The sequence below is a fragment of the Eretmochelys imbricata genome, chromosome 6 (genome assembly GCF_965152235.1).
Source record: "Eretmochelys imbricata isolate rEreImb1 chromosome 6, rEreImb1.hap1, whole genome shotgun sequence".
In the NCBI taxonomy this organism is placed as follows: Eukaryota; Metazoa; Chordata; order Testudines; family Cheloniidae; genus Eretmochelys; species Eretmochelys imbricata.
This window is the reverse complement of record NC_135577.1, coordinates 66,891,787-66,919,353: the sequence shown is the minus strand read 5'-3', so window position 1 is coordinate 66,919,353 and position 27,567 is coordinate 66,891,787. Positions and strand designations below refer to the sequence as shown.

Sequence of the window (27,567 nt, the reverse complement as noted above, 5' to 3'; positions counted from 1 at the left end):
CTATCTTAAAACAAAAAAACTTCAAATCCAGACTCCAGCGAGAAACTGCTGAATTGGAATTCATTTGCAAATTGGATACTATTAATTTAGGCTTAAATAGAGACTGGGAGTGGCTAAGTCATTATGCAAGGTAGCCTATTTCCTCTTGTTTTTTCCTACCCGCCCCCCCCCCAGATGTTCTGGTTTAACTTGGATTTAAACTTGGAGAGTGGTCAGTTTGGATGAGCTATTACCAGCAGGAGAGTGAGTCTGTGTGTGTATGGGGGTGGGTTTTTGGAGGGGGGTGAGGGAGTGAGAGAACCTAGATTTGTGCAGGAAATGGCCTAACTTCATTATCATGCACATTGTGTAAAGAGTTGTCACTTTGGATGGGCTATCACCAGCAGGAGAGTGAATTTGTGTGGGGGGGTGGAGGGTGAGAAAACCTGGATTTGTGCTGGAAATGGCCTAACCTGACGATTACTTTAGATAAGCTATTACCAGCAGGACAGTGGGGTGGGAAGAGGTATTGTTTCATATTCTCTGTGTATATATAAAGTCTGCTGCAGTTTCCACGGTATGCATCTGATGAAGTGAGCTGTAGCTCACGAAAGCTCATGCTCAAATAAATTGGTTAGTCTCTAAGGTGCCACAAGTACTCCTTTTCTTTTTTCTGAAGGAGGGCATTATTCTTCAGCTTCTGCTGAAGGAGAAACTCCAGAATTGTAACAGAAAACAAAAATCAATCATTAATCCCAAAAGTTTCATTTTGGAAACTAGTCAATGCACCAGAGATTCACATCTCTGCCAACAATGCTGAGCTGAAATAATCTGTGACCAAAAAAAGACCTGTTAAATTTCTTAAAGGACCCATTTTAAATTAAATTTAACCTTAAACAGATTAAGGGATTTACTTGAGAATTCTCGGAAAATTAATTTGGTGTCCAAAAAGAAAGTGCTGTAACTTTGGTGAGGATACAGTGTATTCTTCATACATAACAAAATGACTGAACTCAACCTTAATTTAGCCACAGAGATGCAACCAGTGCATCCATGAAAACAAAAATAACCCCACTGCTATGTATTTGAAACCCTTCTTCCCTCTTGCCCCCACCCCTGCTTCTCTCTTCCCTTGTCACAATGTGTCTCTACTGAGATTTCAGATTCTTCAGGGCGGGGACCATGTCTTCCCAATAAGAATTTAATTTAATAATCAGCATCTGTGAACAGTTTGAGACTACACCAAATGGCACAAGTTGAAGAGGGCTTCAGATCCAGAATCCTGAATGCTGACTGATTTATGAGGAAATAATTATTTATGGGCAGTTCTGTATTTTAATCTGTACAAGCACTCAGAGCATAGCATGGGTGCCCATAGAAAATTTTATACATTTGAAATTAGATAATGGTTTGCATTATAGACAGAAAATTTCTGGTACTGTGAAACTGTTCCAAATAATCCAGTGGAGAAAAAGTCAAACTTATTCTGAGAGATTTCCTATAAAAACTTTTCAGAACTGAATTGTATAAATATGGATCCAGTATTTGTAGTGGAAAACCCATCAATGAAGAATTTTAAGCCCATGAAAGGTACATGAAACACACAAAGGTCCTGATCCTGCAAGTTACCATGCATAGGAAGACTCCTGTATCTATGTAGAGGTATCACTGAAACCAAGTGGTCTGCTTACTTTTTAATCTGCAAACTACATTTCTGTACAGAAGCCAACTGTGTAATAAAAATACGGTTTCAGACAGAAAATGTAACTCTCAGTTTCTTCTTTCTGCAGATCTGGCCACACTTCTTCAATGGCTTCAATGAAGTGGCAGCATGAACTCAGATTCCTGAGTCTTTTCCACAAAAACCAGCAAACCCATTATGAGTTCTCAACAAAAATCTGTATTTTTACTAGACTACAAATATTAAGAATACTATCAAATGATACCAAAAGTTTTCTTTCTACATATAAATTAGTTACCTAATCTTAGAAAATTGAGCATAAAATCCACTTTCAATACAAAAATTTAATGAGCACAAATAGATTAAACATCGATTGATCCAGTGCTAATTCAATTAATCTGGAAGCCTCATAAATTTCTCAAAAGGGTAACAGCCTAATTTCAAAACTGCACCACAGTTTTTAAACCCTATGATTAAAAATATAAGGATCCCAGAACTCAGTATCCAATCAGTAACAAAATAAATCCTTATTTTACATGTTCAAATGCACCTATTTAGGCACTATTTTTAGCAACTTGTTTCCTGAAAATGTCTATGTGCCCACTAGTACCCATTCTCATTTGAAAGCTAGAGAACATTATTAACATCACAAAATCCAGAAAACTGTTTCCTTAAAGGAAGCAATAAAGTGTATTCCATTTAAGAATGCAAAAAAGGTGCTAAGCCTCAGCATATGTCAATATTTCCTTTTTGCTGTTAACCTGATAATAGCTACCTGTAACAGATGTTGTCAGTGCAGGGGTTGTGCACTCTTACAATGACAAAGACATGCTGGAAGTGAGAACGAATGTTCTTTGGGCTGAATGGCTGTGCTCCAGTTTCCTGGAAAACAATCGTCACAATATCGTTTCCAATATGCCGTTTTCTCAGGAGCTAAAAAAAATTAAAAAGATGACAATGGAAATCTCAGAGAATAGGTTAAAATGCATCAATCTTTTCATAATTTTTTCATTTCTCCTGCAATTATATTTTTAAATATCATGACTAATTATGGGGTATTTTTGTGTAAGCCACGCAGCTATTGCCATCGTTTTATTCTACAAGTCAATGCAGACATTAATACACAAAATATCTGAGGACTTAAATGAGGAACTTGCCAACGTCTAACATATTAGACAAAATGCTAGCATCTTGCATTTTCTGTTTCCATAACAACAGTTTTAATTCTATTTTAAACACAAAGAAAGGACGATGTATGGGGAAGATTTTAAGTGATTCTAAAAAGCAAATGAATTGTAATGCAAGGCATGTTATGGTTTAGTTTGTCTACTTTGTGTGTGTGTGAGTTCCAACATTATTGGCTGGTAATATTTAGAAGTTGAACAACACTCAATATATAATTATTACAAATTTGAGGTAGCTTAATATTTCTGGTTTAAACTGGTTGACAGTGTACGTTAATGTATTTTTCAAAGATGTTATTTTTTTTAAACCCAACACTACAGTCTAAAAATATTCTTCTTCTGCAAAAATAACTGCAACAAAAACTTTTTATTACACACAAAAGAGCACAAGATCCTAATGCAATTCTGCAATAAACACTCAAACTGGGCATAATAGGATGAAAACAAAAATGCTGGTTAGCAGACAAAAGTAAACAAAAATTCATACTGTGATCTTGTAATAATATAAAACGTTTCAGGTTTTATTTGTAAATTAATACACCAACTTCCTTCATCACAGAAAAGCAGCCACTTCTGGACTGAAAAGAAGTTGTTTTACAGTACACAGCAACATTACAGAATGCTTTAGGAAAGGAAGAGACTATTAAATTTATTCAACTGAAAATGTATAGGTAGGGGGAATTTATGTAGATAGAATGTGATTATCTGAGTTTGAAATTGGCCAGGTTACTTGAGTTGACATCTCTGCTCTTATAAAAGATGCCAAGGGTGCTATAAGACCTTGATTTTATGTTTCAAACACAGGACAGAACCTCAAACAATACAGCACTCCTCTTTCCCACCCCCACAACTACCATGACAGGCACTGATTTAATTCTGTCTCTGAGGAGAAAATGACAACTACTGCATGGCCAAAATAGCTTTCTGCAAACACTTATATATATTTTTGTCCTTTAAGATCTCTCTTCAGAGAACTGAACCAGTCCATCTCTGTTTAGCTTGTAAGACCCTATATCACTGCTAAGGTGTGATTAGATGATTAAGAGGACAAAAAAAGTATCTCGTGACTGGGAACTGAGATTATTTCCTCTATAGATCAACACCCCTGGGTACACCTATGGACTCCATATCCAGGGGTTCTCAAGCTTTTTCTTTTTGAGCTCCCCCCCGCCAACATGCTATAAAAATTCCCTGGCCCACCTGTTCCACAACTGTTTTTCTGCATATAAAAGCCAAGGAACGTTAGGGGGTAGTAAGCAGGGCAATTCCCCAGGCCTCATACCACAGGGGGGCCAGCAAAGTTAAGTTGCTCAGGCTTCGGCTTCAGCCCTGCGTGGCGGGGCTCGAGGCCTCAGGCTTCAGCCCCATGTCCTGCTTGACAGCCCCCCTGAAACCTGCTTGCAGCCCTGGACCCCTGGTTGAGAACTACTTATCAGAACCCTCTGGGAAACTTTGGCTGTTGGGGCCACTCATGTGTTCCCTCGTGATATTTAATTTTTGGAACTAAGGGCATATTAAAAACTGCAGCCATGTCCCTGAGCTCCTATCACTGATTAATAGCCGGGACCGTAGACTGTGGAGAGCGTGCCATGTGGGTCTGTGCAGGCAATCATCTCAGAGAACTTCAGTCACTCACAATTAATGTGTTTTTTTTCTTCAAGTATTGCTTGAACAGGTGCACTCTCTTGGAAGGATTTCAGTGGACTGAAGGAAGGGATGATGGAACCTAAGCTCACCATTCTGAACTTTTAACAAATTCAGTTGAAGGCTAAAATTCTTGAATCTAGAATGAACAGAAATCCCCCTGGTCTTTGGGATAACAGCACCAGCTTCCACTTTTGGTAATTATTGTATGAATATATACATTACAGCTACCTAAAATTCCCCCTGAACTTTAAATAATTTTTCATATCTTATTATAAATTGTTGTATAGTGCTGCTGTCCAATCTTAATGGCAGTCATGTTTCTTATTAGAAGCTGCTGAATTTGAGTGCTTCAAGTAGTAATATTTATTTACTGTATAGAGCACTAGAATCTTTTCTGATTTTATATATCGTTATTAATATTATTGTACTGTGTTCTCTCTTCTTGAAAATGTCAGATAATAGCTAATACTAAAATATATTGAAAATACATTTTTTCACAGGACTGTTCTTTCTACCTATTAAGAGCCTACAGTGAGACCTACATAAACCTGTTTGCTAAGCATCCTGTGACAGTTAGCCAGTTTTATTCCCGATACATACGTAATTCAATCTCTTCTATTTCTGTGTTGTTTAGACACTGGAGAGTACTTTTTAACAGGCTGCATATAGTAGTTGTCAAATACCAATGCAGTTATTTACTATTTTAAGTATGAGATTATTCACAAAGCTCTCTGCAGTTGACCTAAATTTTTCCCTGTTTATTCACTTTCTTTTAGAACACTCTGTATTCAATACTTCAACAAAGTTAAGTGCTTTCTGCCACTGCTATAGGTGTAATATTCAGTTATCATTTGACAGTACAACTACTTTATGAGGTGGAGGACAGAGGAATTCTAAATGGTCGAAGTCCATCCTACCTGTTGCTTGTTGTTAGGAGTGTATGGAAGCATGGTGGAAACATGAAACATGATTTCATAGTCTTTGTAAGTTGTATAGAGAGAGTGAGTTCCTGTTGAATCAGCTGCAATTAAAAAAATAATAAAGTGAAAAAACAACACTATTAAGTCCTTAAAAATACTTTAAAATGGGGTTGCCACATTGTTATGAAAACGTACTAGCCCAGGTACAAAACGCACTCATCATTCATCTTCACCTTAATAACAATGACAAACCTAACCATAATTTACTCACCTGCTAAAATTGCTCACCCAGCAGGCAAGTATAATTTTGCAATGCTATTTTAATACAAGATGTTAGAAAGAACTTGTAAGAAGTAAGGACATTATGAAATTAAGAATCCTGAACATCCTGAACTCAGTCTAATTGAGCACCAGCATTGTAGGAAATACAACAGGGAACTCTTTAAGAGTATCACATATATACTTATGAAATATATATTAATGTTATATAGTACAAAGCTAAGTAAATAGCTTTCTAATGGTACAGAACATTACTTAGTGTTGCAGAATATGGTGATAAAAATGCCTGATAGCTTTACCTTATGGACCAACATGTGTCTTGCATGGATCACTTAGTGTTCTCTGGATGTTAAGTGGCTTCTAGTTTAATGTCCTTATCTGCATACTCCGTCTTTCTAAAAGTATTTCAAAAAACCTTTGAAAAAGTCCCTTACAAGAAGCTATTAAGGCAAGTAGATAGCCATGTGGTGAGTGGGAAAATACTGTAAAGAGTAGAAAATGTCTAACAGACAAAGCTAAAGAAGCATGAATAAATGACCAGTTTCAACATGGCAAAAAGGTGAACATTGGGGTGTTTCTTATACAAATGAGTGTTGTTTAACATGCTAATTAATGATCTTGGGAAAAGACTGAGATGGCAAAACATGCAGATGACAAAATCTTTTAGGTCAATCAAGCTTAAACAGACCTACTTCAAAGGGATTTAAAGCAAGGTGAATGGATAGCATGATGGCAGATGAAACTCAGTGTTGACACACTCAGCATATGAAGTAAGGAATTGAAAGAGATCATTTAAAATATCAATGTATAATGCAAGCTTCTAAATTAACTGTAACCAATCAGAAAAAAAGCTCATTGAAAACCTCTGTTCAACGGAGAATGGCAGTCAAAAAGCAAACAACATGTTAGCATGCTTAAGGAATAGGAGGGAAAATAATCATGAAAATATTATACTGGCATTATATTAACCAAAGTTATTCTCCCACCTGGAATACTGTGTTCAGTTCTGGCCATCTTACCTCAAAAGAGGTATAGTAGATATAGAAAGGATGCTGAGACAGGTGACAAAAATTATTAGAAATGGAAAGACAGACCTTTGTATGGAGAGAGATTAGTACAGCTGGGACTGTGTAGTTTAGAAAAAAGAAAAATAAGATGGAATAGGATTGAAGTGTGCAAGTATTGATTGGTCAAGAACAGGTAAATTGGGCACTTCCAATTTCTTTCTCAATAAAAACAAGATGACATTCCATTAAAAGGCAACACATTTCAAACTGAAAAAAGGAAATATATTTTATATAACTTGTAATTAATTTGTGGAACTCATTTCCACAAGTCTATGAGTTTAATAATTAATTTTTTCGGAATTGCCAGTGAACCAGTAAAATCTATTATTGGCACTGCTCTAGCGAATATATCCTTAAACTGTGTCATATAGAAAATTCTCTTATTTGTCCTCACTCACATTTCTTCTCTCCTGACAGTCCAGAATGCTTTCACCAAAGAACAAAACCAGCCGTTTGTAAGACAGTGACAGGCTGTTGACTTCAGAAGAAGTAAGTGTCATTCCTGAGGATCAAGACGGTTTTCCCAGATTCATAGATCGTAAAGTCAGAAGGGGCCATTGTGATCAACTAGTCTGACCTCTTCTATAACATAGGTCACAGGACTTCCCCAAATTGACTCCTGTTTGAATCAGAGTATATCTTTTAGATAAACAACCAATTTTGATTTAAAAGCTGCTAATGATGGAGAATTCACCACAACCCTTGATAAGGTGTTCCATGGTAATTTACCCTGTTAAAAATGTGCACCATATTTCTGGACTCAATTTGTCTAGCTTCAACTTCCAGTCACTGGATTTTGTTTCTACTTTTCACTGCTAGACTGAAGAGCCCTCTATTATCAAATTTCTGTTTCCCTTGTAGGTACTTACAGACTGTGATCAAGTTACCCCTTAACTTTTTCTTTGATAAGCTAAATAGATTTAGTTCACTGAGTCTTTCTTTATAAGGCTTGTTTTCTAATACCTTAAGCATTCTCATGGCTCTTCTCTTAAGTCTCCCCAATTTACCAACATCCTTCTTGAACTGCTGACACCAGAACTGGACACGGTATTCCACAAGCAGTCCTACCAGTGCCAAATACAGGGGAGTATATATAATCTCCCTACTCCTATGCAAGATTCCCCTGTATATACATTCAAGGATCACATTAGCCTTTCTGGCCACAGTATCACACTGGGAACCCATGCTCGGATGATTATCCACCATGATCCCCCAAGTCTTTTTCAGAGTCTCTGCTTCTCAGGATAGAGCCCTCCATTCTGTAACTATGGCCTGCATTCATTCTTCCTAGATGGATGATTTTACATTTGGTCTTATTAAAATGGAAATTGTTCGCTCATGCCCAGTTTACCAAGTGATCCAGATTGTTATTATTTACCACTCCCCCAATCTTTGTCTTATCTGCATTTTTACCATTAATTGTTTTGTGTTTTCTTCCAGGTCATTGATAAAAATGTTAAATAGCACTGGGCCAAGAACCAATCCCAGAAGGATCCCACCAGAAACACACCCACTTGACGATTCCATTTACAATTACATTTTGAGACCTGTCAGTCAGTTTTTAATCTATGTAATGTATGCTATATTGATTTTGTAGGATTCTAGTTTCTTAATCAAAATGCTGTGTGGTACCAAGTCAAATGCCTTATAGAAGTCAAAGTATATTACATCAATACTATTAACTATTATTATTTATCAACCAAACATAAAACCTCCAAAAATCAGGGTGGTTTAATAAGATCTACTTTCTGTAAATCCATGTTGATTGGCGTTTAATTCTTTATTAATCAAGACCAATAGAATCAATTCCATTATTCTCGATCAAAGTCAAGTTGACAGTCCTGAAGTTACCCAGGTCATCTTATTACACTTTTTAAATATTCATGAATGAATATCCATCATGCTAGACAGAAATGAAACATTTATCCTTAAACACAACTGGTTATAATATTTAAAGACAATGTAACAACAACGGAAGTAGTTTGACAGGTTTCCTTGTTTTTTTACTTATTTTAAATTATTACCATAATTCGTTGTAACCCTAGGATACATGTAATTTCCAAACCTTATTTCCTTTCCAAAGACTGCTGACTAGCAAGAGTTAGGCTACTTCCCCTTACCCAAACAAAACAAATAGATGTTGTTCCTTTCAGCAATTGTACTGGCTGAAGTTCATTACTAAGATGAGTAGAGATCATTGCCCTAGTCTATATGAAATAGGTGTTCAATTGAAAGGACACAATGTTTAAAACTGAAGGAATTCTACATATCTGTCATGAACACTTTTCATTTATGATGTTACGGAAAACATTAACTGCAATGATCACTTGTAAGAGCAAACACTGAGAAACTAATCTTAACATTTCTCAAAACAATCCTTAGCTTTAATTTCCTTTTTGACATCAAATAAAATTTAATCTTGTTGCATTTTCATACAATACCTAAAATCAGCTTTCCTTTGTGCCGGGAACGCCTTATATCCTGTCTTGGATCATGCACCTGTCTTTTGTTGCTTGTGAAATGCTGCCAAAAGGATAAAGGACTAGGGAATTAACCTACACCACAGCACTGATCTTCCTTGTGATCCAATGATCAGATAGAGCTTGCTGTAAGAGCAGCTTCACAGTCAACTCTAAGTTTCCTATTTGGTGACTCAATGCAGAATTTCCAGCCAGGAAACAGTTTCCTAAATACGGATTCCAAAACAACTGTTCTTAAGGGTGGTCTCTAGCTTTTGAAAAGCAAACAGCTGCAAAAAGCTTAAGACAGTTTTCACAGGTGTAGACCTCTGCATAGCAGGGCTGCTGCAGTCTCATAAGCCGAAATCATCACCATCACCATTTTTTATTTCACATTTTTTCACATTATTTCACATTAAAATAAAATATTTTATTTTATTTCATATTTTTTTTCACAAGGGCCTTTCGTAACAGGACTATCACAGGAAAGAATGGCTATTTACCATACAGCAACTGGTTCATCAAGATGAGTTGTCTATATTATTCTCCTTCTGGTATGCATGTGCCCCATGTGCTCAAGATTAAATTATTTTGGCCAGTTGTGTCCACTGGGGCCGGGGCTGCACCTTAGGAGTCCTGGCACCCCCTTTCCTAGGACATAACGGGCAGAGCAGGCCTAAATGTCCTTCATTTCCTTTATCAATACAAACTTCAGATGTTACAGGACTTTAATAGTGAGGGAAGGGGGTGGGTTGTGGAATACATATGGATAACATCTCAAAGAACTACAATTACAGTAGGGTTAGTAATTCTTTCTTTGAGTGGCTGTCCATCTGTATACCACTTCTCGTGAATCAAAAGCAGTGTTCTGACAGACAGAAAGTGAATGCTTGGAGTCTACTTAAGTAAAGACTGCAGGACAGCTCTGCCAAAGCTGGTGTCAGATTTTGATGCCTTGACTAGGGAATCATGCTGTGTAAGAGTATGTACTGATTCCCGTGTAGTCACCTTACAGGTTTCAGTAAGAGGCAATCTTTCCAGAGAAGCTGGCTCTATCCTGTATGGGGGGATCTAGCCTGGCAAACTCATAGCAAGCTCTAATACAGGGGTCGGCAACCTTTCAGAAGTGGTGTGCTGAGTCTTCATTTATTTACTCCAATTTAAGGTTTTGCATGCCAGTAATACATTTTAATGTTTTTAGAAGGTCTCTTTCTATAAGTCTACAATATACAACTAAACTACTGTCGTATGTAAAGTAAATAAGGTTTTAAAAATGTTTAAGAAGCTTCATTTAAAATTAAATTAAAATGCAGAGCCCCCCCAGACTGGTGGCCAGGACCCAGGCAGTGTGACTGCCACTAAAAATCAGCTCGCATTCCGCCTTTGGAACACGTGCCATAGGTTTCCTACCCCTGCTCTAATACAATCAGATACCCCCTAAGAAAGTCTCTAGGATGACATTTTCTGACCCTTGTTTGCAAATGTTACAGAAAGTATAGGGGAATTTCTGAATGGTTTTGTTCTGTCTAGGTAAAAAGAGAGAGCCCCACAGGGGGAGCATCTGTCAACAGCAGTCTGGTGGATAGAGATTAAAAAAAAAAAAGGTACTCCTTTGTATACCTGGATAGGATCCAATTTAACACTAAGAACTTCTCAGCGGACCTACACCCTCATGTCTACGTGATATCTGTTGGGTAGATATACAGATTTCAATCATCCTTGCATGCAGCGTAGGTGACCTCTGACATGCTGTGTGATATATATGCAGGAAGTCTTAGGAGTGAGAGACAGACTCTTACTGATATTTGAGGGTGAACCTGCAGCTGGGTGATGAGATCCACTATGGTTTTGAATCTGTCTTAAGACAGACTAGTGTTTGCTGTTGCGGAATCCAGTACTCTGACCTCTATTCTCTGGATTCTTGAGTCTGAGACCCAAACTGTTGAGCTGTAGGATTTGGTGAATAGAGTCAATCACCTGTGTGGGATGTTTCTCAGATAAGCCAACTGTTGAGGCAAGAATATAAATGGATCCCTTGCTTCATCAGAGCTGTCACTACTGCCAAGTAGTTGGTGAAGGTTCTTGGTGCTGTTGATAAAGCAAAGGACAGAAATCTGTCGCAATATTAGACACTTCTAACCTGTCATCTCAAGTATTTTTTGTGTACCAGGTGATTTGTTATGTGAAAATACACGTCCTGTATATCAAGAGCCATTAATCTGTCCTAAGGATCTACTAACAGGATTGTAGAGGCTCGGATTACCATCCTGAATTTGAAACGGCAGATGACGGCATTGAATTGTGCCAAGCCCAGGATTGGGAGTCAGTCCCCCTTCTATGAAATTAAAAAATAATGTGAGTAAAATCCATTCCCCTGAATTCTAGAGGCACTTCTTCTATTGCTCTGAGATTTACAAGTGAGTCCACTTCTTGCTGTAACAGCCTCTAACGAGAAGGGGCCCTGAAGAAGGATGGGGAAGAAGAAATAGGGTAGGAAAGCTCTGAAAAAGTATGGAATACCACACTTCATTGGTATCTAAGACCCAGTGGTCTGAGGCAATGTGGTTCCAGGCCTCTTGAAAACAAAACAGGCAGTTGACAATATGAAGAAGAGGAAAAGTACCGATCCTCTATATGCTCCAAGTGACTCATAAGCAAGGCATCAAATTTGTTTTCTTCCTCTGTAGAATGGGGGAGTAGCAGATGAAGAAACTGTAGTCTCCCCTTTGTTGGAACCTCTCTCTTTTTCTTGGTGGTTCTGAGGGTCTCTACTGACTATCGTGGGGGTGGGGTGAGGGGCAGGCTCTGCTGGAGTAAGACAGAAGCCTAGCTTGTTTTCTCCTGAGTGCCAGTGTGCAGACTCCCAAAGACATCTAAGTTACTCATGAGTGTTTTAGCTAGTGCAAGGCTTCATCTGTTTTGGTGTTAAAGAGGTCAGAGCTATCAAATGGAGGATCCTCAATAGTTGTCTATGACTGCAATCTTTGGCAATACCTAAAGACACATGAAGATGGATGCGCCGTAGATCTCGATACTATGTCCAATGCATTAAACATCACCTGGAGAGAAGTGTTGGCCAGTAGCTGACGCTTGGAGACAACAGTCCTCAGTTCCTCCTTGCTACCTTATGAATCACATTTTAAACTGTCTTCATTTAAATAATCTTATTTAGATAACAGTGTCTGATAAATGAGTAATATGTATTTGCAAACTTGCGGAGGAGTAGCTTTTTCTTCTGAATAAATCTAATCTTTCTGGGTTCTTGTCTTGTGGTAGTGTTTTTGGTGGTTCTAGCTGTCAGGTTTTCTCAGGTACAGCGGTTGCAATCATGGACCCCTAAGAATCCTGGGACCAGATGTGTAGAAAAGCACTCAAATGCTTTTGAGTTTGACCAGATGAAGGTACTTGGCAGTGCCAGTCTGCTTTTCTGGAAGTAGGCACCTCAGACACTGATGTCTGCCAAAAGATGTTTCTCTAGCTACTGACCTTCTTGGCACTGAAGCTATTTTTGAATAACCTAACCTAACCATGACTATTTAACCTGAGTCACCACTAATGTCTTTGGTGGTGATTATCATTTCATGCTCCTGCAGTTGCAAAGTGTGAGTGACCTGTGCCTCTTGTATCACCGTACAGGATTTCAGAGGGGAGGTAGTCCTAGCCTCGGAAGTAGAAGCTGGCTCTCGATTGTTGTATACCCCAAAGGGGCCCAGTAGGCGAGGATTGAGCCTGATAAGGGTTCGGGCCAAATGGTAGGTACCATGGAGAATGCTCATCCCTACATCCTGAAGGTCTCTGAGTGTAATAATGGGCCCTATACTCCTATGAAAAGTAGGAGTCATTGGAACAGAAGCACAGTGAGTGGGTAGGGGATGTTTCTCTCTGTGCTCAGAAGCTGAGGAAAATAATGTCGGTCTTTGAAGAGAGGGTACTTGAACAGGGGAAGATAAACTACAAGCTTATGCTATGGTACTGGCGTTTATGAAGTGCTCAGCACCATAACAATATTACTGGTTGGCACTGTATATGGCACTCTCACCACCAAAGACATTAGTGGTGATTCAGGATGAATAGTCATTGTTAGGTTATGTTATTCAAAAATAGCTCCAGTGTCAAGAAGGTCAGCAGCAAAAACAGCTGCATCAAGGTCGCTGGCATCAGAGTCACAGGTATCAAGGCGATAGGTATCATGTGCATCAAAGCCGATACCAAAGCATCAGTATAGGGCAGTGTACTGAGCTCCACTTGAGGTGGTACCATTGCTTGGCAAGCTGTCTCTGTGAGTGTGTCAGAGGGACCTATTTTGGGTCATGAACTACCATTTGAAGAGAAAGGCAGAGATGATTTCAGCCTCTTTCTACTAGGTCTAGCAGATTTGTGCTCTCTGGAAGAGAGGTGTTTATAAATTTAGAGAGTTTAAGGCCAGAAGGACCACTAAATAATCTTGTTCAGAGGTGGGCAAACTATGGCCCGAGGGCCACATCCAACCCACAGAACCCTCCTGCCCGGTCTCTGAGCTCCTGGCCCTGGAGGCTAGCCCCTGGCCCCTCCCCTGCTGTTCCCCCTCCCCCGCAGCCTCAGCTCACTGCTCTGGGCAGTGGGGCTGCAGAGCCATGGCCTGACCCGGTGCTCTGTGCTGAGCGGTGGCATGGCTGGCTCCAGCTGGGCGGCACAGCTGTCTGTCCTGGTGCTCTGTGCGGCACAGCTCTAGTGCCGCCAGCCACCAGTGCTCTAGGCAATGTGGTAAGGGGGCGGGGGCGTTGGATAGAGGGCAGGGGAGTTGGGAGGGGTGGTCGGGGGTGAGGGTGTGGATAGGTGTCGGGGCAGTCAGAGGGAGGGGAACAGGGGGCTTGAATGGGGGCAGGGGTCCCGGTGGGGGTGCGGTCAGGAAGTGGGGGGGGGAGTTGGATGGGGAGGGGAGGAGGGGCAGTCAGGGAGAAAGGGTGGTTGGATCGGGCAGGGGTCCTGGGGGGGGCAGTCAGGAATGAGAGGAGGGGTTGGATGGAGCAGTGGGGGAGAGTCAGGGGTAGGGGATCTGGGGGCGGTCAGGGGTCAGGGAGGTTGGATGTGGCAGGAGTCCTGGTGGGGGGACATGGGGGGCGAGAAGCAAGGAGGGTCGGATAGGGGGGTGGGCCACGCCTGGCTGTTTGGGGAGGCATAGCCTCCCCTAACCAGTGCTCCATACAATTTCAGAAACCCTGCGCCAGGAAGTCTGCCGATGATGCGTGTGCCACAGCAGCCCTAAGGATGCCACTAAGGCAAAAATCTCTGATGACCGCGTCCGTGGGTGTACGCACATCTAGAATGGAATCGATATGAGCAAGCACTCAAAGAAGAACCTCTCTTGGTAGCTGCTTATTTTACAACACAAGGATACACATCTGGTATGTCCCTTGTAGCTTTCTGTTCCAGTCCTCCAAAGACAGGTTCCTCAGTAGATGACTTGTGGAGTTTCTGATACTGATTTGATACTTCTAGCTGGAATGAATGCTTCACGGTTCTCTCTCTCCTCTTGGTCACAAATCATCAGCCGACTTCTTTGTTTTCTACTTTCTCCAATCCCTTATCACCTTGATCCTTCCCCTTGTGGCATCTGAGACAACATTTTCTGAATCTGGTTACGCAATAGGTCTGTTTTTTCTCAGATGCTACTCAATCTTGAAACTTAGGTTTCCAGATCACGTATCATCTCTTCCATAAGAAGGCCACACTGGGTCAGATCAAAGGTCCATCCAGCCCAGTATCCTGTCTACCAACAGTGGCCAATGCCAGGTGCCCCAGAGGAAGTGAACCTAACAGGTAATGATCAAGTGATCTCTCTCCTGCCATCCATCTCCGCCCTCTGGCAAATAGAGGTTAGGAACACCATTCCTTACCCTTCCTGGCTAATAGCCATTAATGGACTTAACCTCCATGAATTTATCCAGGTCTCTTTTAAAACCCTGTTATAGTCCTAGCCTTCACAACCTCCTCAAGCAAGGAGTTCCACAGGTTGACTGTGCGCTGAGTGAAGAAGAACTTCCTTTTCTTTGTTTTAAACCTGCTGCCCATTAATTTCATTTGGTGGCCCCTAGTTCTTATATTATGGGAACAAGTAAATAACTTTTCCTTATTCACTTTTCCACACCACTCATGATTTTATGTACCTCTACCATATCCCCCCTTAGTCTCCTCTTTTCCAAGCTGAAAAGTCCTAGCCTCTTTAATCTCTCCTCATATGGGACCCGTTCCAAACCCCTAATCATTTTAGTTGCCTTTTCTGAACCTTTTCTAATGCCCTGTCAAGGTTCCTCCCCCACTCTGAACTCTAGGGTACAGATGTGGGGACCTGCATGAAAAACCTCCTAAGCTTATCTTTACCAGCTTAGGTCAAAACTTCCCCAAGGTACAAAATATTCCACCCTTTGTCCTTGGATTGGCCGCTACCACCACCAAACTAATACTGGTTACTGGGGAAGAGCTGTTTGGACGCATCTTTCCCCCCAAAATACTTCCCAAAACCTTGCACCCCACTTCCTGGACAAGGTTTAGTAAAAAGCCTCACCAATTTGCCTAGGTGACTACAGACCCAGACCCTTGGATCTTAAGAACAATGAACAATCCTCCCAACACTTGCACCCCCCCTTTCCTGGGAAATGTTGGATAAAAAGCCTCACCAATTTGCATAGGTGACCACAGATCCAAACCCTTGGATCTGAGAACAATGAAAAAGCATTCAGTTTTCTTACAAGAAGACTTTTAATAAAAATAGAAGTAAATAGAAATAAACAAATCCCCCCTGTAAAATCAGGATGGTAGATATCCTACAGGGTAATTAGATTCAAAAACATAGAGAACCCCTCTAGGCAAAACCTTAAGTTACAAAAAAGATACACAGACAGAAATAGTTATTCTATTCAGCACAATTCTTTTCTCAGCCATTTAAAGAAATCATAATCTAACACATACCTAGCTAGATTACTTACTAAAAGTTCTAAGATTCCATTCCTGGTCTATCCCCGGCAGAAACCAGCATAAGACAGACACACAGACCCTTTGTTTCTCTCCCTCCTCCCAGCTTTTGAAAGTATCTTGTCTCCTCATTGGTCATTTTGGTCAGGTGCCAGCGAGGTTACCTTTAGCTTCTTAACCCTTTACAGGTGAGAGGAGCTTTCCCCTGGCCAGGAGGGATTTCAAAGGGGTTTACCTTTCCCTTTATATTTATGACATGCCCGTATATCTTTTTTGAGATGAGGGGACCACATCTGCATGCAGTATTCAAGATGTGGGCATACCATGGATTTATATAAGGGCAATAAGATATTCTCCGTCTTATTCTCTATCCCTTTTTTTAATGATTCCTAACATCCCATTTGCTTTTTTGACTGCCGCTGCACACTGCGTGGACGTCTTCAGAGAACAATCCACGATAACTCCAAGATCTTTCTACTGATTAGTTGTGGCTAAATTAGCCCCCATCATATTGTACGTATAGTTGGGGTTATTTTTTCCAATGTGCATTACTTTACATTTATCCACATTAAATTTCATTTGCCATTTTGTTGCCCAATCACTTAGTTTTGTGAGATTTTTTTGAAGTTCTTCACAGTCTGCTTTGGTCTTAACTATCTTGAGCAGTTTAGTATCATCTGCAATCTTTGCCACCTCACTGTTTACCCCTTTCTCCAAATCATTTATGAATAAGTTGACTAGGATTGGTCCTAGGACTGACCCTTGGGGAACAACACTAGTTACCCCTCTCCATTCTGAAAATTTACCATTTATTCCTACTCTTTATTCTCTGTCTCTTAACCAGTTCTCAATCCATGAAAGGATCTTCCTTCTTATTCCATGACAACTTAATTTATGCAAGAGCCTTTGGTGAGGGATCTTGTCAAAGGCTTTCTGGAAATATAAGTACACTATGTCCACTGGATCTCCCTTGTCCACATGTTAGTTGACCCCCTCAAAGAACTCTAATAGATTAGTAAGACATGATCTCCCTTTACAGAAACCATCTTGACTTTTGCGCAACAATTTATGTTCTTCTATGTGTGTCTGACAATTTTATTCTTTACTATTGTTTCAACTAATTTGCCCGGTCCTGACATTAGACTTACCGGTCTGTAATTGCCAGGATCACCTCTAGAGCCCTTCTTAAATATTGGCGTTACATTAGCTATCTTCCAGTCATTGGGCATAGTAGCTGATTAAAAGGACAGGTTACAAACCATAGTTAATAGTGCCGCAATTTCATATTTGAGTTCTTTCAGAACTCTTGGGTGAATGCCATCTGGTCCCGGTGACTTGTTACTGTTAAGTTTCTCAATTAATTCCAAAACCACCTCTAGTGACACTAGATTTGTCACCTGCAAAAGATGGCTCAGGTTTGGGAATCTCCCTAACATCCTCAGCCGTGAAGACTGAAGCAAAGAATTCATTTAGTTTCTCCGCAATGACTTTATCATCGTTAAGTGCTCCTTTTGTCTCTCCATCGTCCAGGGGCCTCACTGATTGTTTAGCAGGCTTCCTGCTTCTGATGTCCTTAAACATTTTGTTATTATTACCTTTTGAGTTTTTGGCTAGATGTTCTTCAAACTCCTTTTTGGCTTCTCTGATTACATTTTTACATTTAATTTGGCAGTGTTTAAGCTCCTTTCTATTTACCTCATTAGGATTTGACTTCCACTTTTTAAAAGATGCCTTTTTATCTCTCTCTCTGCTCCTTTGACATGGTTAAGCCACGGTGGCTCTATTTTAGTTTTTTTACTGTGTTTTTTAATTTGGGGTATACATTTAAGTTGAGCCTCGATTATGGTGTATTTGAAAAGTGTCCATGCATCTTACAGGGATTTCACTCTAGTCACTGTACCCGTGGCCAGCAGCTTGCATTTCATGCACCAGGGACCTCTTAAGTCTTCCATCAGAAAGGAGAAGTTAGCACAGCCAACGCAGACCACAACAGTTGTTCCAACATCATTCACATCCACTCACTCCAAAATTCCACTGTTTGCAGCCCCTGTTCACCTGAGAACTCCTTCCTACACCTCTCAGATGTCTTAGCTTCTCTAATGGTCTTCGCTAACAACTTCTTAGCCAAGAGCTTGGGAGTTGAACTGGAGCTTGCAGGAGCACTGAGTCCGAGGCCTAGCAGTGCCTTTCTTTTCCAGTTCTGAGGAATCAATCTCTCTAAGAGAAATAGTTTGCAGCAAGCCTCTCCTACCTTTTGTGGTCTTTTAGAAAAAGAACAACAGTCAGCATTTTTCTAGGATGTGCCCCTCTCCAAAGCAACACGCACACACACCTCAATTATGCATGGTTCAGCATAATAGTTTCATCGTAAGAGGGGCAAGTCTTGAGACCAGTTCTGCCATAAAGACTATGCCCTGGTACCACAAATTGCTAAATCTAAAAAGTAAGTCTCTCATTCTCTCTCTCTATAGCTATAGATATCTACAGATGTATAGAGATATAGATAAAGATAGAGAGAGTGTGAGTCAGCCAGTATTAGCAAATACTAATACTAACTACATTAAACTAACACTATAAGAACATAGTAATTATTTACAAAAATAGATTTTGGCTTGCACAGTGTGCAAGAGATATGGGTACTGTCAGGGATTTTTTGTCACGGCCACAGGAAATAAGAGGGACAACTGGACCTACTCTGTCCTTTATGCACTCAGGTGGTGAGAGCATGAGGGGACCTAGGGCATAGGCATGGCCTCAACAGACACTGCTGACCAAAAGAAACCAATCTTGAGCTAATGGGGCACAAGCACACCAGAAATGAAATACATAGGGATTATCACCCAAAAAAGAAAGAAAAAATGCTTTAGATACTGGACCTTGATAAAACTCTAAACCAGAAGAGAGGAAGAGACATAGTCTTAATAATAATATTAAGATACTAACAGCCAGAGAGACCATTCTTAAAAATAGAGCTTATGCAGTAATAAGTCAATTTTTCTATATTCTTACATATGAAGTTTAAACATAGTGCTTGCTCTGCACAGAATCTACATTTACAAATTTTACGTAAAAATAAAATACTGCATATAAAGAATACAATTCTTGGCATCTTTTGGGACTTTATACATACATAATTTTATATTACATGAATATATCAAAATCAAATCTTAAACCTATTTTGAATTAAGGGATTTCAAAGCTCTCTGCAGGTGCAACACAGTACAGTGAAAAAAAACCTACCAGACCCAGAAATAGAAGTTCACATCTGAACACTCAAGTTTTAGAGAAAATGATAAAATTTCAGGGTAAAATTAGATTTAGATACCAAAAGCAAGAACTACCAATGCTGAATATGAATGCAAGGTACTTTAATGAGCTCCAAAAGTATAAGAATCCAGGAATTAAAAACTGAAAAATGTTAACTATCTTGAAGTGTAGCTTGTGCAATATTTTCCTGTGCCAGATACAGTAACATTCAAGGGTACAGACAACATATGTCTCTGGAAGGTTGTTTCCTTCAACAGTTTCCTAACCACTCAATTCATTTTGCAGATTTATCACTTGGAAATATCTACTCTCTGTATTCATGCAGAATCTGAAGAGCCTGTAGTTCTTATAAAATTTGCATTTAAAAGACTTATCTTTTTGGGATTTGAGGAAAGTGAACTTTTCTCTTCTGAATAATAGAAATACTAGCGCAGTTCAAAGTGGAAAAACCACCACCACCACAAGGGAAAGATCAGTTCTTCACCCACCTACTTAGAGAAATCAAATGCTGACTCCTCCCCTCCCTAGCTTTTTAAGGGGTCTCCCACATGATCTCTCTCATAGATCCCAGGTTACATGACACTGTAGGAAAACTAGGTTACATGGCACTGATTTGAGGGAGGTGAATACTGAAAATTCTAAGCAAGTTTTATACATTCAATTTTGACATTCTTTACTGGTTACAGCAAATAGACTTTTAAAGTAATACTTGAGAAGCTGAGTAATTTCATATTTTTAATGATCTCTTGCTCTCACTGCCTGTAGTTATAATACTGGTGATAGCAGAACCATGGCAACAGGACATTTTTTGCTGAGCTGAAGTTTATAAATGTTTTTCTATTTTCATGACTCAATTCCTTATTTAAATTTCCTGTACTGCAAGGAGCAAGATAACGACAGACTTCAATACAAATGGGTTAATCCTAACGTTTAAAGATGTCAGAGTTTTTAAAAAGATTTTAAAATTGAAGAAACACATACAGACACTGTATGGACTGTCTGATAAAAACAGATCTCACTAACTGTATTATGCCTCCTTCATACAAAAGGCAGAATATTTCTTTTACAAATATTGCCACATAAGACAAGATCACCATTCCAACATATTTTATGGTGGAAACTGGTGGCATAGTTGTCATAAATAGTTTAATTTACATAGGCCAACTCAGCAGAAGTCGCTAAGGAGAACAGAATAAATTCAGTAGTAACGGACAGGACAAAAATACCTAGGGAAGGTAGTTACATAGGTTGGACGCAGCATAAAATTAACAGACCAATTTACTAAGGTCAAGCGTATGAACCTGGGTCTGCAAAGCCATTTCAGCGTATTCTTCTTCTGGCAGTGACAGATCATTAAGATTATCATTAAAAATTAACAAAAGTTAATAAGGCATGCTCAATGCAATTAATGTAATATAGTTCATTGCCCTGTTATAGTAATATTGATTCCAGAGGCTACTCATTTTTTACCTCAAATTTTTGAAACACCTTTGCACTGGAGTTTTGGTTCAATGTAAAAGTGAAATGTTTGTTATCAAACCTATAAAAGGCCATGTTGACATAGTTCAATTTACATGTTTGCTTTGTTTTTAGTCGTCCTTTGATATTGAACAGCTGTTTCTTTATAGCCAAGAATGTGATTTTTGAAGAAATCTGTTCAGTAACTGACATTCCTCTCATAAGTTATACTTATTAGTCTAAAAAATAATAAGAGGGTTGCCTTACTCTTGGTGTCCAGCTGAGCCCGGTACTTTTCAAACCCCTTGAGTCGAACTCGTTCTCCTAAGAGCTGAAGAAACTCTTCAAAGGCTGGCCCTGCTGACTCATTGTTGTACATTTCCTCTTCAGTGCTCTGTCCACCTTTGCAATACATGATCCCCACTTTCAGCTGATAGCTTAACTACAAACAGAAATAAAGATTCAAGATGTATATATCTATCAGGTTATATAGCATTTATTCTGCCTGATTTTCTTCAGTCATTTAGTTAGTCCCCTAGTTTACAGACTCAAAAAATACCTAATCATTTGTAAAAAGAAAAGGAGTACTTGTGGCACCTTAGAGACTAACCAATTTATTTGAGCATGAGCTTTCGTGAGCTACAGCTCACTTCATCAGATGCATACCGTGGAAACTGCAGCAGACTTTATATATACACAGAGAATATGAAACAATACCTCCTCCCACCCCACTGTCCTGCTGGTAATAGCTTATCTAAAGTCACCATCACAGGGCCTAATAACATCAGCCACACTATCAGAGGCTCGTTCACCTGCACATCCACCAATGTGATTTATGCCATCATGTGCCAGCAATGCCCCTCTGCCATGTACATTGGTCAAACTGGACAGTCTCTACGTAAAAGAATAAATGGACACAAATCAGATGTCAAGAATTATAACATTCATAAACCAGTCGGAGAACACTTCAATCTCTCTGGTCACGCAATCACAGACATGAAGGTCGCTATCTTAAAACAAAAAAACTTCAAATCCAGACTCCAGTGAGAAACTGCTGAATTGGAATTCATTTGCAAATTGGATACTATTAATTTAGGCTTAAATAGAGACTGGGAGTGGCTAAGTCATTATGCAAGGTAGCCTATTTCCTCTTGTTTTTTCCTACCCACCCCCCCCCCCCAGATGTTCTGGTTTAACTTGGATTTAAACTTGGAGAGTGGTCAGTTTGGATGAGCTATTACCAGCAGGAGAGTGAGTCTGTGTGTGTATGGGGGTGGGTTTTTGGAGGGGGGTGAGGGAGTGAGAGAACCTGGATTTGTGCAGGAAATGGCCTAACTTCATTATCATGCACATTGTGTAAAGAGTTGTCACTTTGGATGGGCTATCACCAGCAGGAGAGTGAATTTGTGTGGGGGGGTGGAGGGTGAGAAAACCTGGATTTGTGCTGGAAATGGCCTAACCTGACGATTACTTTAGATAAGCTATTACCAGCAGGACAGTGGGGTGGGAGGAGGTATTGTTTCATATTCTCTGTGTATATATAAAGTCTGCTGCAGTTTCCACGGTATGCATCTGATGAAGTGAGCTGTAGCTCACGAAAGCTCATGCTCAAATAAATTGGTTAGTCTCTAAGGTGCCACAAGTACTCCTTTTCTTTTTGCGAATACAGACTAACACGACTGTTACTCTGAAACTAATCATTTGTATAACTTTCTTGCTGATATCCCCGTTGTTTTCTACCATCTTTGCCTCAAGGATGATGAGCATTGTGATTCATAGATTCTAATGCCAGAAAGAACCACTGTGATCATCTAATTTGACCTCCTGTATAACACAGGCCACAGAACTTCCCCAAAATAATTCCTAAATCATATCTTTTAGAAAAACATCCAACCTCAATTTAAAAATTGCCAGTGGAGAATCCACCCCGATCCTTGGTACATAGCTCCAATAGTTAATTTCCCTCACTGTTAATAAAAATGAAGGGCTGCAAAAGCCCGGGATTGAACCAGGGACCTTGAGATGACTAGGTACTTTTCACCTGAAGATCTCAAATTGCTTTCCACAGGGGAATAAACATTATCCTCTTCCTTTTGCAGATGAAGAAACTGAGGCACAGGAAGGCCAAGTGACTTATTAAAGGCCACACAAAAAGTCTAGGCAGAGGCAGGATAGGAACCAGACTGATTCCCAGCCTTGTGCACTATCGTTAAGATCACACTGCTTCCTTATGTAGAAGAGTAGCTCATAGTATTTGCTTATCACTGTTGTGAATGTCCATGAGTAGCGTGTTTCCTTGAGCTAGAGGAAAGATCAGAAGACACATGAAATTTGACTGGGTGATACCAGTCCACCACTGTAGGAATGGGTCATTTGCATTAGAAGAGCTTTCCTATGACTAATTTTCAGACAAGCAGCAAAACACAATTACACAAAGAAATTTTTTTAGCATTTTTTTAGCTATTTCTTTTAAGGGTCACTGTCAATTATTTTTAAGTTTTAATTTATCAATTTAGAAGCTTTAACATAAAATTTCTCTCTCTGGCAATTTTTGCTTTTCTTTTTCCATTTGACAATCAGGATTATTAAATATTAAACTCTCTAGCACTGTCAATGTCTGAATTGTCACTGAGTTCATATTTTTGGCAAAAAATTTAGCAATTAGACGTGATTTAAATGAAAATAATATTTACACCTTAGGTAATATCCCCTACCAGATTCTAACAGCTACTAGTAAGATAACGTAGGTTGATTTAGGATCAATGCTACTATATTGTGCTGGGTTAAAATAAAAATACCAGAAGTACCTAACACCTTCGTAACAATGGTATTTTATTTCCTATTTTAAAACCTCTCTAAATAAAAAGAATTTCTACATAACTGCAGAAGCAATATTATTATTAATCAATTTCTCCCCCTCTTAAATACTGTAGTTATTTAATAAATAAAATTAGCTTCTTTCTTCTTACTCAGTATTAATTATTTTTCAAATGTTAACAATGTGGGAAAAGCCCTAACATTTTCACCTACAATGAAAATTTTAGAGCATAAAAGACTTTTTATTTAGAAGCTCCAGGGCACACGAAGTAGTTTTGTTTTGTTTTGTTCTATAGGAGACAGGCAGGAGGGTTTGGATCAATTTTTTCTCCTTTCCCACAAAGCCTACAAAAAAATTGACAACAGTAAGGCTGCTGGTGTGCTGAGACCATTGTCTATTATGCTGACCAATATCGTATCGTTGCATCCTTGTACTCTCCCATTTGTCTGTATTCATGTTGTCTCCTGTCTTATACTTAGATTGTGAACTCTTTGGGGCAGGGACTTTTTATTGTGTGTTTGTAGAGCTCCTAGCACAGTGGGATTCTGGTGCAGACTGGGGCTCTGAGTGTGATGATAACACAAATACAAAATAATAGCCTTGAAAGTAATTAAATATTACGTCTTTATTTGAGATAACTGGCTCTTTTGCCACAGCTCCAGAGAACCAAACTTGTGAGCTTGCAAGGAGATTAAATGACTTTTTACTCTAAATTGTGAGGAAAAGACTGAGTTCCCCATCCATTTGAGATTTATTTCTTCACATCTAACATTGACACAACAACCCCACAATGATGTCAAGTTCAGTAAGAGTGACTTCACTAAACATAAAAGTATCGAGCAAGAGTCCATAACCAAATTAGATTTAGTGTAGATTTTTAAAGCTCTGTTATATAGTAAGGACTGTCTTTGTCTGTTACATTCAAACAGGAAATTAATTTTCATTTGAAAGAGCATGCTCCTGAAAGAAAATAATGGACAGAACCTAGTTAACCTTCTTGAGAAGTAGAATGCTAGTACAATGGATTTGTCACTCAGTGATTTCTATTGCTTTACTATGCTCCACCTTGTAGACAGTGAACAAACTGTTTTTTCTGGTCCTGAATGTGGACTGTCCTAAAGAAAAAGCAGAAAGCATATAGGGAGTGGAAGAAGGGAGGGATCAGTAAGGCAAGCTACCTTATTGAGGTCAGAATATGTAGGGATAAAGTGAGACAGGCTAAAAGTCAAGTAGAGTTGGACCTTGCAAAGGGAATTAAAACCAATAGTAAAAGGTTCTATAGTCATATAAATAGGAAGAAAACAAAGAAAGAAGAAGTGGGACCGCTAAAAACTGAGGATGGAGTGGAGGTCAAGGATAATCTAGGCATGGCCCAATATCTAAACAAATACTTTGCCTCAGTCTTTAATAAGACTAAAGAGGATCTTAGGGATAATGGTAGCATGATAAATGGGAATGAGGATATGGAGGTAGACATCACCATATCTGAGGTAGAAGCGAAACTCAAACAGCTTAATGGGACTAAATCGGGGGGCCCAGATAATCTTCATCCAAGAATATTAAAAGAATTGGCACAAGAAATTGCAAGCCCATTAGCAAGAATTTTTAATGAATCTGTAAACTCAGGGGTTGTACCGTATGATTGGAGGATTGCTAACATAGTTCCTATTTTTAAGAAAGGGAAAAAAAGTGATCCAAGTAATTATAGGCCTGTTAGTTTGACATCTGTAGTATGCAAGGTCTTGGAAAAAATTTTGAAGGAGAAGGTAGTTAAGGACATTGAAGTCAATGGTAAATGGGACAAAATACAACATGGTTTTACAAAAGGTAGATCGTGCCAAACCAACCTGATCTCCTTCTTTGAGAAAGTAACAGATTTTTTAGATAAAGGAAACGCAGTGGATCTAATTTACTTAGATTTTAGTAAGGCGTTTGATACGGTGCCACATGGGGAATTATTAGTTAAATTGGATAAGATGGGCATCAATAGGAATATTGAAAGGTGGATAGGGAATTGGTTAAAGGGGAGACTACAACGGGTCCTACTGAAAGGTGAACTGTCAAGTTGGAGGGAGGTTACCAGTGGAGTTCCTCAGGGATCGGTTTTGGGACCAATCTTATTTAATCTTTTTATTACTGACCTGGGCACAAAAAGTGGGAGTGTGCTACTAAAGTTTGCAGATGATACAAAGCTGGGAGGTATTGCTAATTTAGAGAAGGACAGGGATACCCTACAGGAGGATCTGGATGACCTTGTAAACTGGAGTAATAGGAATAGGATGAAATTTAATAGTGAGAAGTGTAAGGTCATGCATTTAGGGATTAATAACAAGAATTTTAGTTATAAGCTAGGGACGCATCAACTAGAAGTAACAGAGGAGGAAAAGGACCTTGGAGTATTGGTTGATCATAGGATGACTATGAGCTGCCAATGTGATATGGCTGTGAAAAAAGCTAATGTCGTCTTGGGATGCATCAGGAGAGGTATTTCCAGTAGGGATAAGGAGGTTTTAGTACCGTTATATAAGGCACTGGTGAGACCTCACCTGGAGTACTGTGTGCAGTTCTGGTCTCCCATGTTTAAGAAGGATGAATTCAAACTGGAACAGGTACAGAGAAGGGCTACTAGGATGATCCGAGGAATGGAAAACTTGTCTTATGAAAGGAGACTCAGGGAGCTTGGCTTGTTTAGCCTAACTAAAAGAAGGCTGAGGGGAGATATGATTGCTCTCTATAAATATATCAGAGGGATAAATACCAGAGAGGGAGAGGAATTATTTAAACTCAGTACCAATGTGGACACAAGAACAAATGGATATAAACTGGCCACTAGGAAATTTAGATTAGAAATTAGACGAAGGTTTCTAACCATCAGAGGAGTGAAGTTTTGGAATAGCCTTCCGAGGGAAGTAGTGGGGGCAAAAGATCTATCTTGCTTTAAGATTAAACTCGATAAGTTTATGGAGGAGATGGTATGATGGGATAACATGGTTTTGGTAATTAAATATTCATGGTAAATAGGCCCAATGGCCTGTGATGGGTTTTAGATGGGGAGTGGTGGGTGAAATTCTGTGGCCTGCGTTGTGCAGGAGGTCAGACTAGATGATCATAATGGTCCCTTCTGACCTAAATATCTATGAATCTATGAATCTATGAATGTCTCTAGAGAACAAGGAAATGCAATAGAATGACAATTTTTCTCCTGATTGAAAATCTGCCAAGTCTTGATGACTATCATTTAATGTGCAAACGTGAGTGCAGTATCTTTTCTTTACAATTAAATCAAAATAGGTGGAATATACTCAATTCAGGTTCATATAACTTAAGTAACAATCAATTTCTGTGCAAATATCTCACAAGATGCTAAAGAGACGGGGGCATACACAATATAAATTATTTTCAGCATTTTCCTGAACATTGAAATGACACAAGAACAGTTTTCCCACTATTTTTACTTAATATATTACATTTAAAAGTGCTCATCAGTAGCCCATGTTCTCACAGACTTCAATGGGAGCTGGCCAACGCTTAATGATTTTGAAAATCCCAGCCTATTGTGTATTTTGTTTATTTCATGTACATTATGGGGGATAGTGAAGCAGATTAGTTAATGGAATACTCCTGGGGGAATTCTGCCCCACTGCACAAGGGCAGAATTCATGTGCCCCACTGCACAAGGGCAGAATTCATGTCCCCCACAGGTTTTATTTTCTCTGCAGAAAACAGATTCTGCTGGAGAGGCACAGCAGTTACACCTTTTGCCCACCAGGGGTTGCTGTGGCACCAACACAGAGGGCAGCTGGCTCCTGGGCCAGAGTAGTCAGCGTCAGATAGGGAGGAGAGGCTTCATTCCTCAC

The 27,567-nt window shown here is 39.4% G+C and overlaps 1 protein-coding gene across 3 annotated transcripts in view; it reads right to left on the bottom strand.

Annotated features, from left to right (window-relative positions):
• Positions 1 to 27,567, bottom strand: part of SIPA1L1 (signal induced proliferation associated 1 like 1) — a 380,780-nt gene that overhangs the window by 78,942 nt on the left and 274,271 nt on the right. For all 3 annotated transcript variants that reach the window (XM_077818752.1, XM_077818751.1, XM_077818753.1), the window contains 3 exons: positions 21,160 to 21,334; positions 5,409 to 5,512; positions 2,436 to 2,593 (listed from right to left, as the gene is read on the bottom strand). In XM_077818752.1, coding sequence (XP_077674878.1) covers positions 2,436 to 2,593; positions 5,409 to 5,512; positions 21,160 to 21,334 — 437 coding nt within the window. The remainder of the gene's footprint in view (positions 1 to 2,435; positions 2,594 to 5,408; positions 5,513 to 21,159; positions 21,335 to 27,567) is intronic.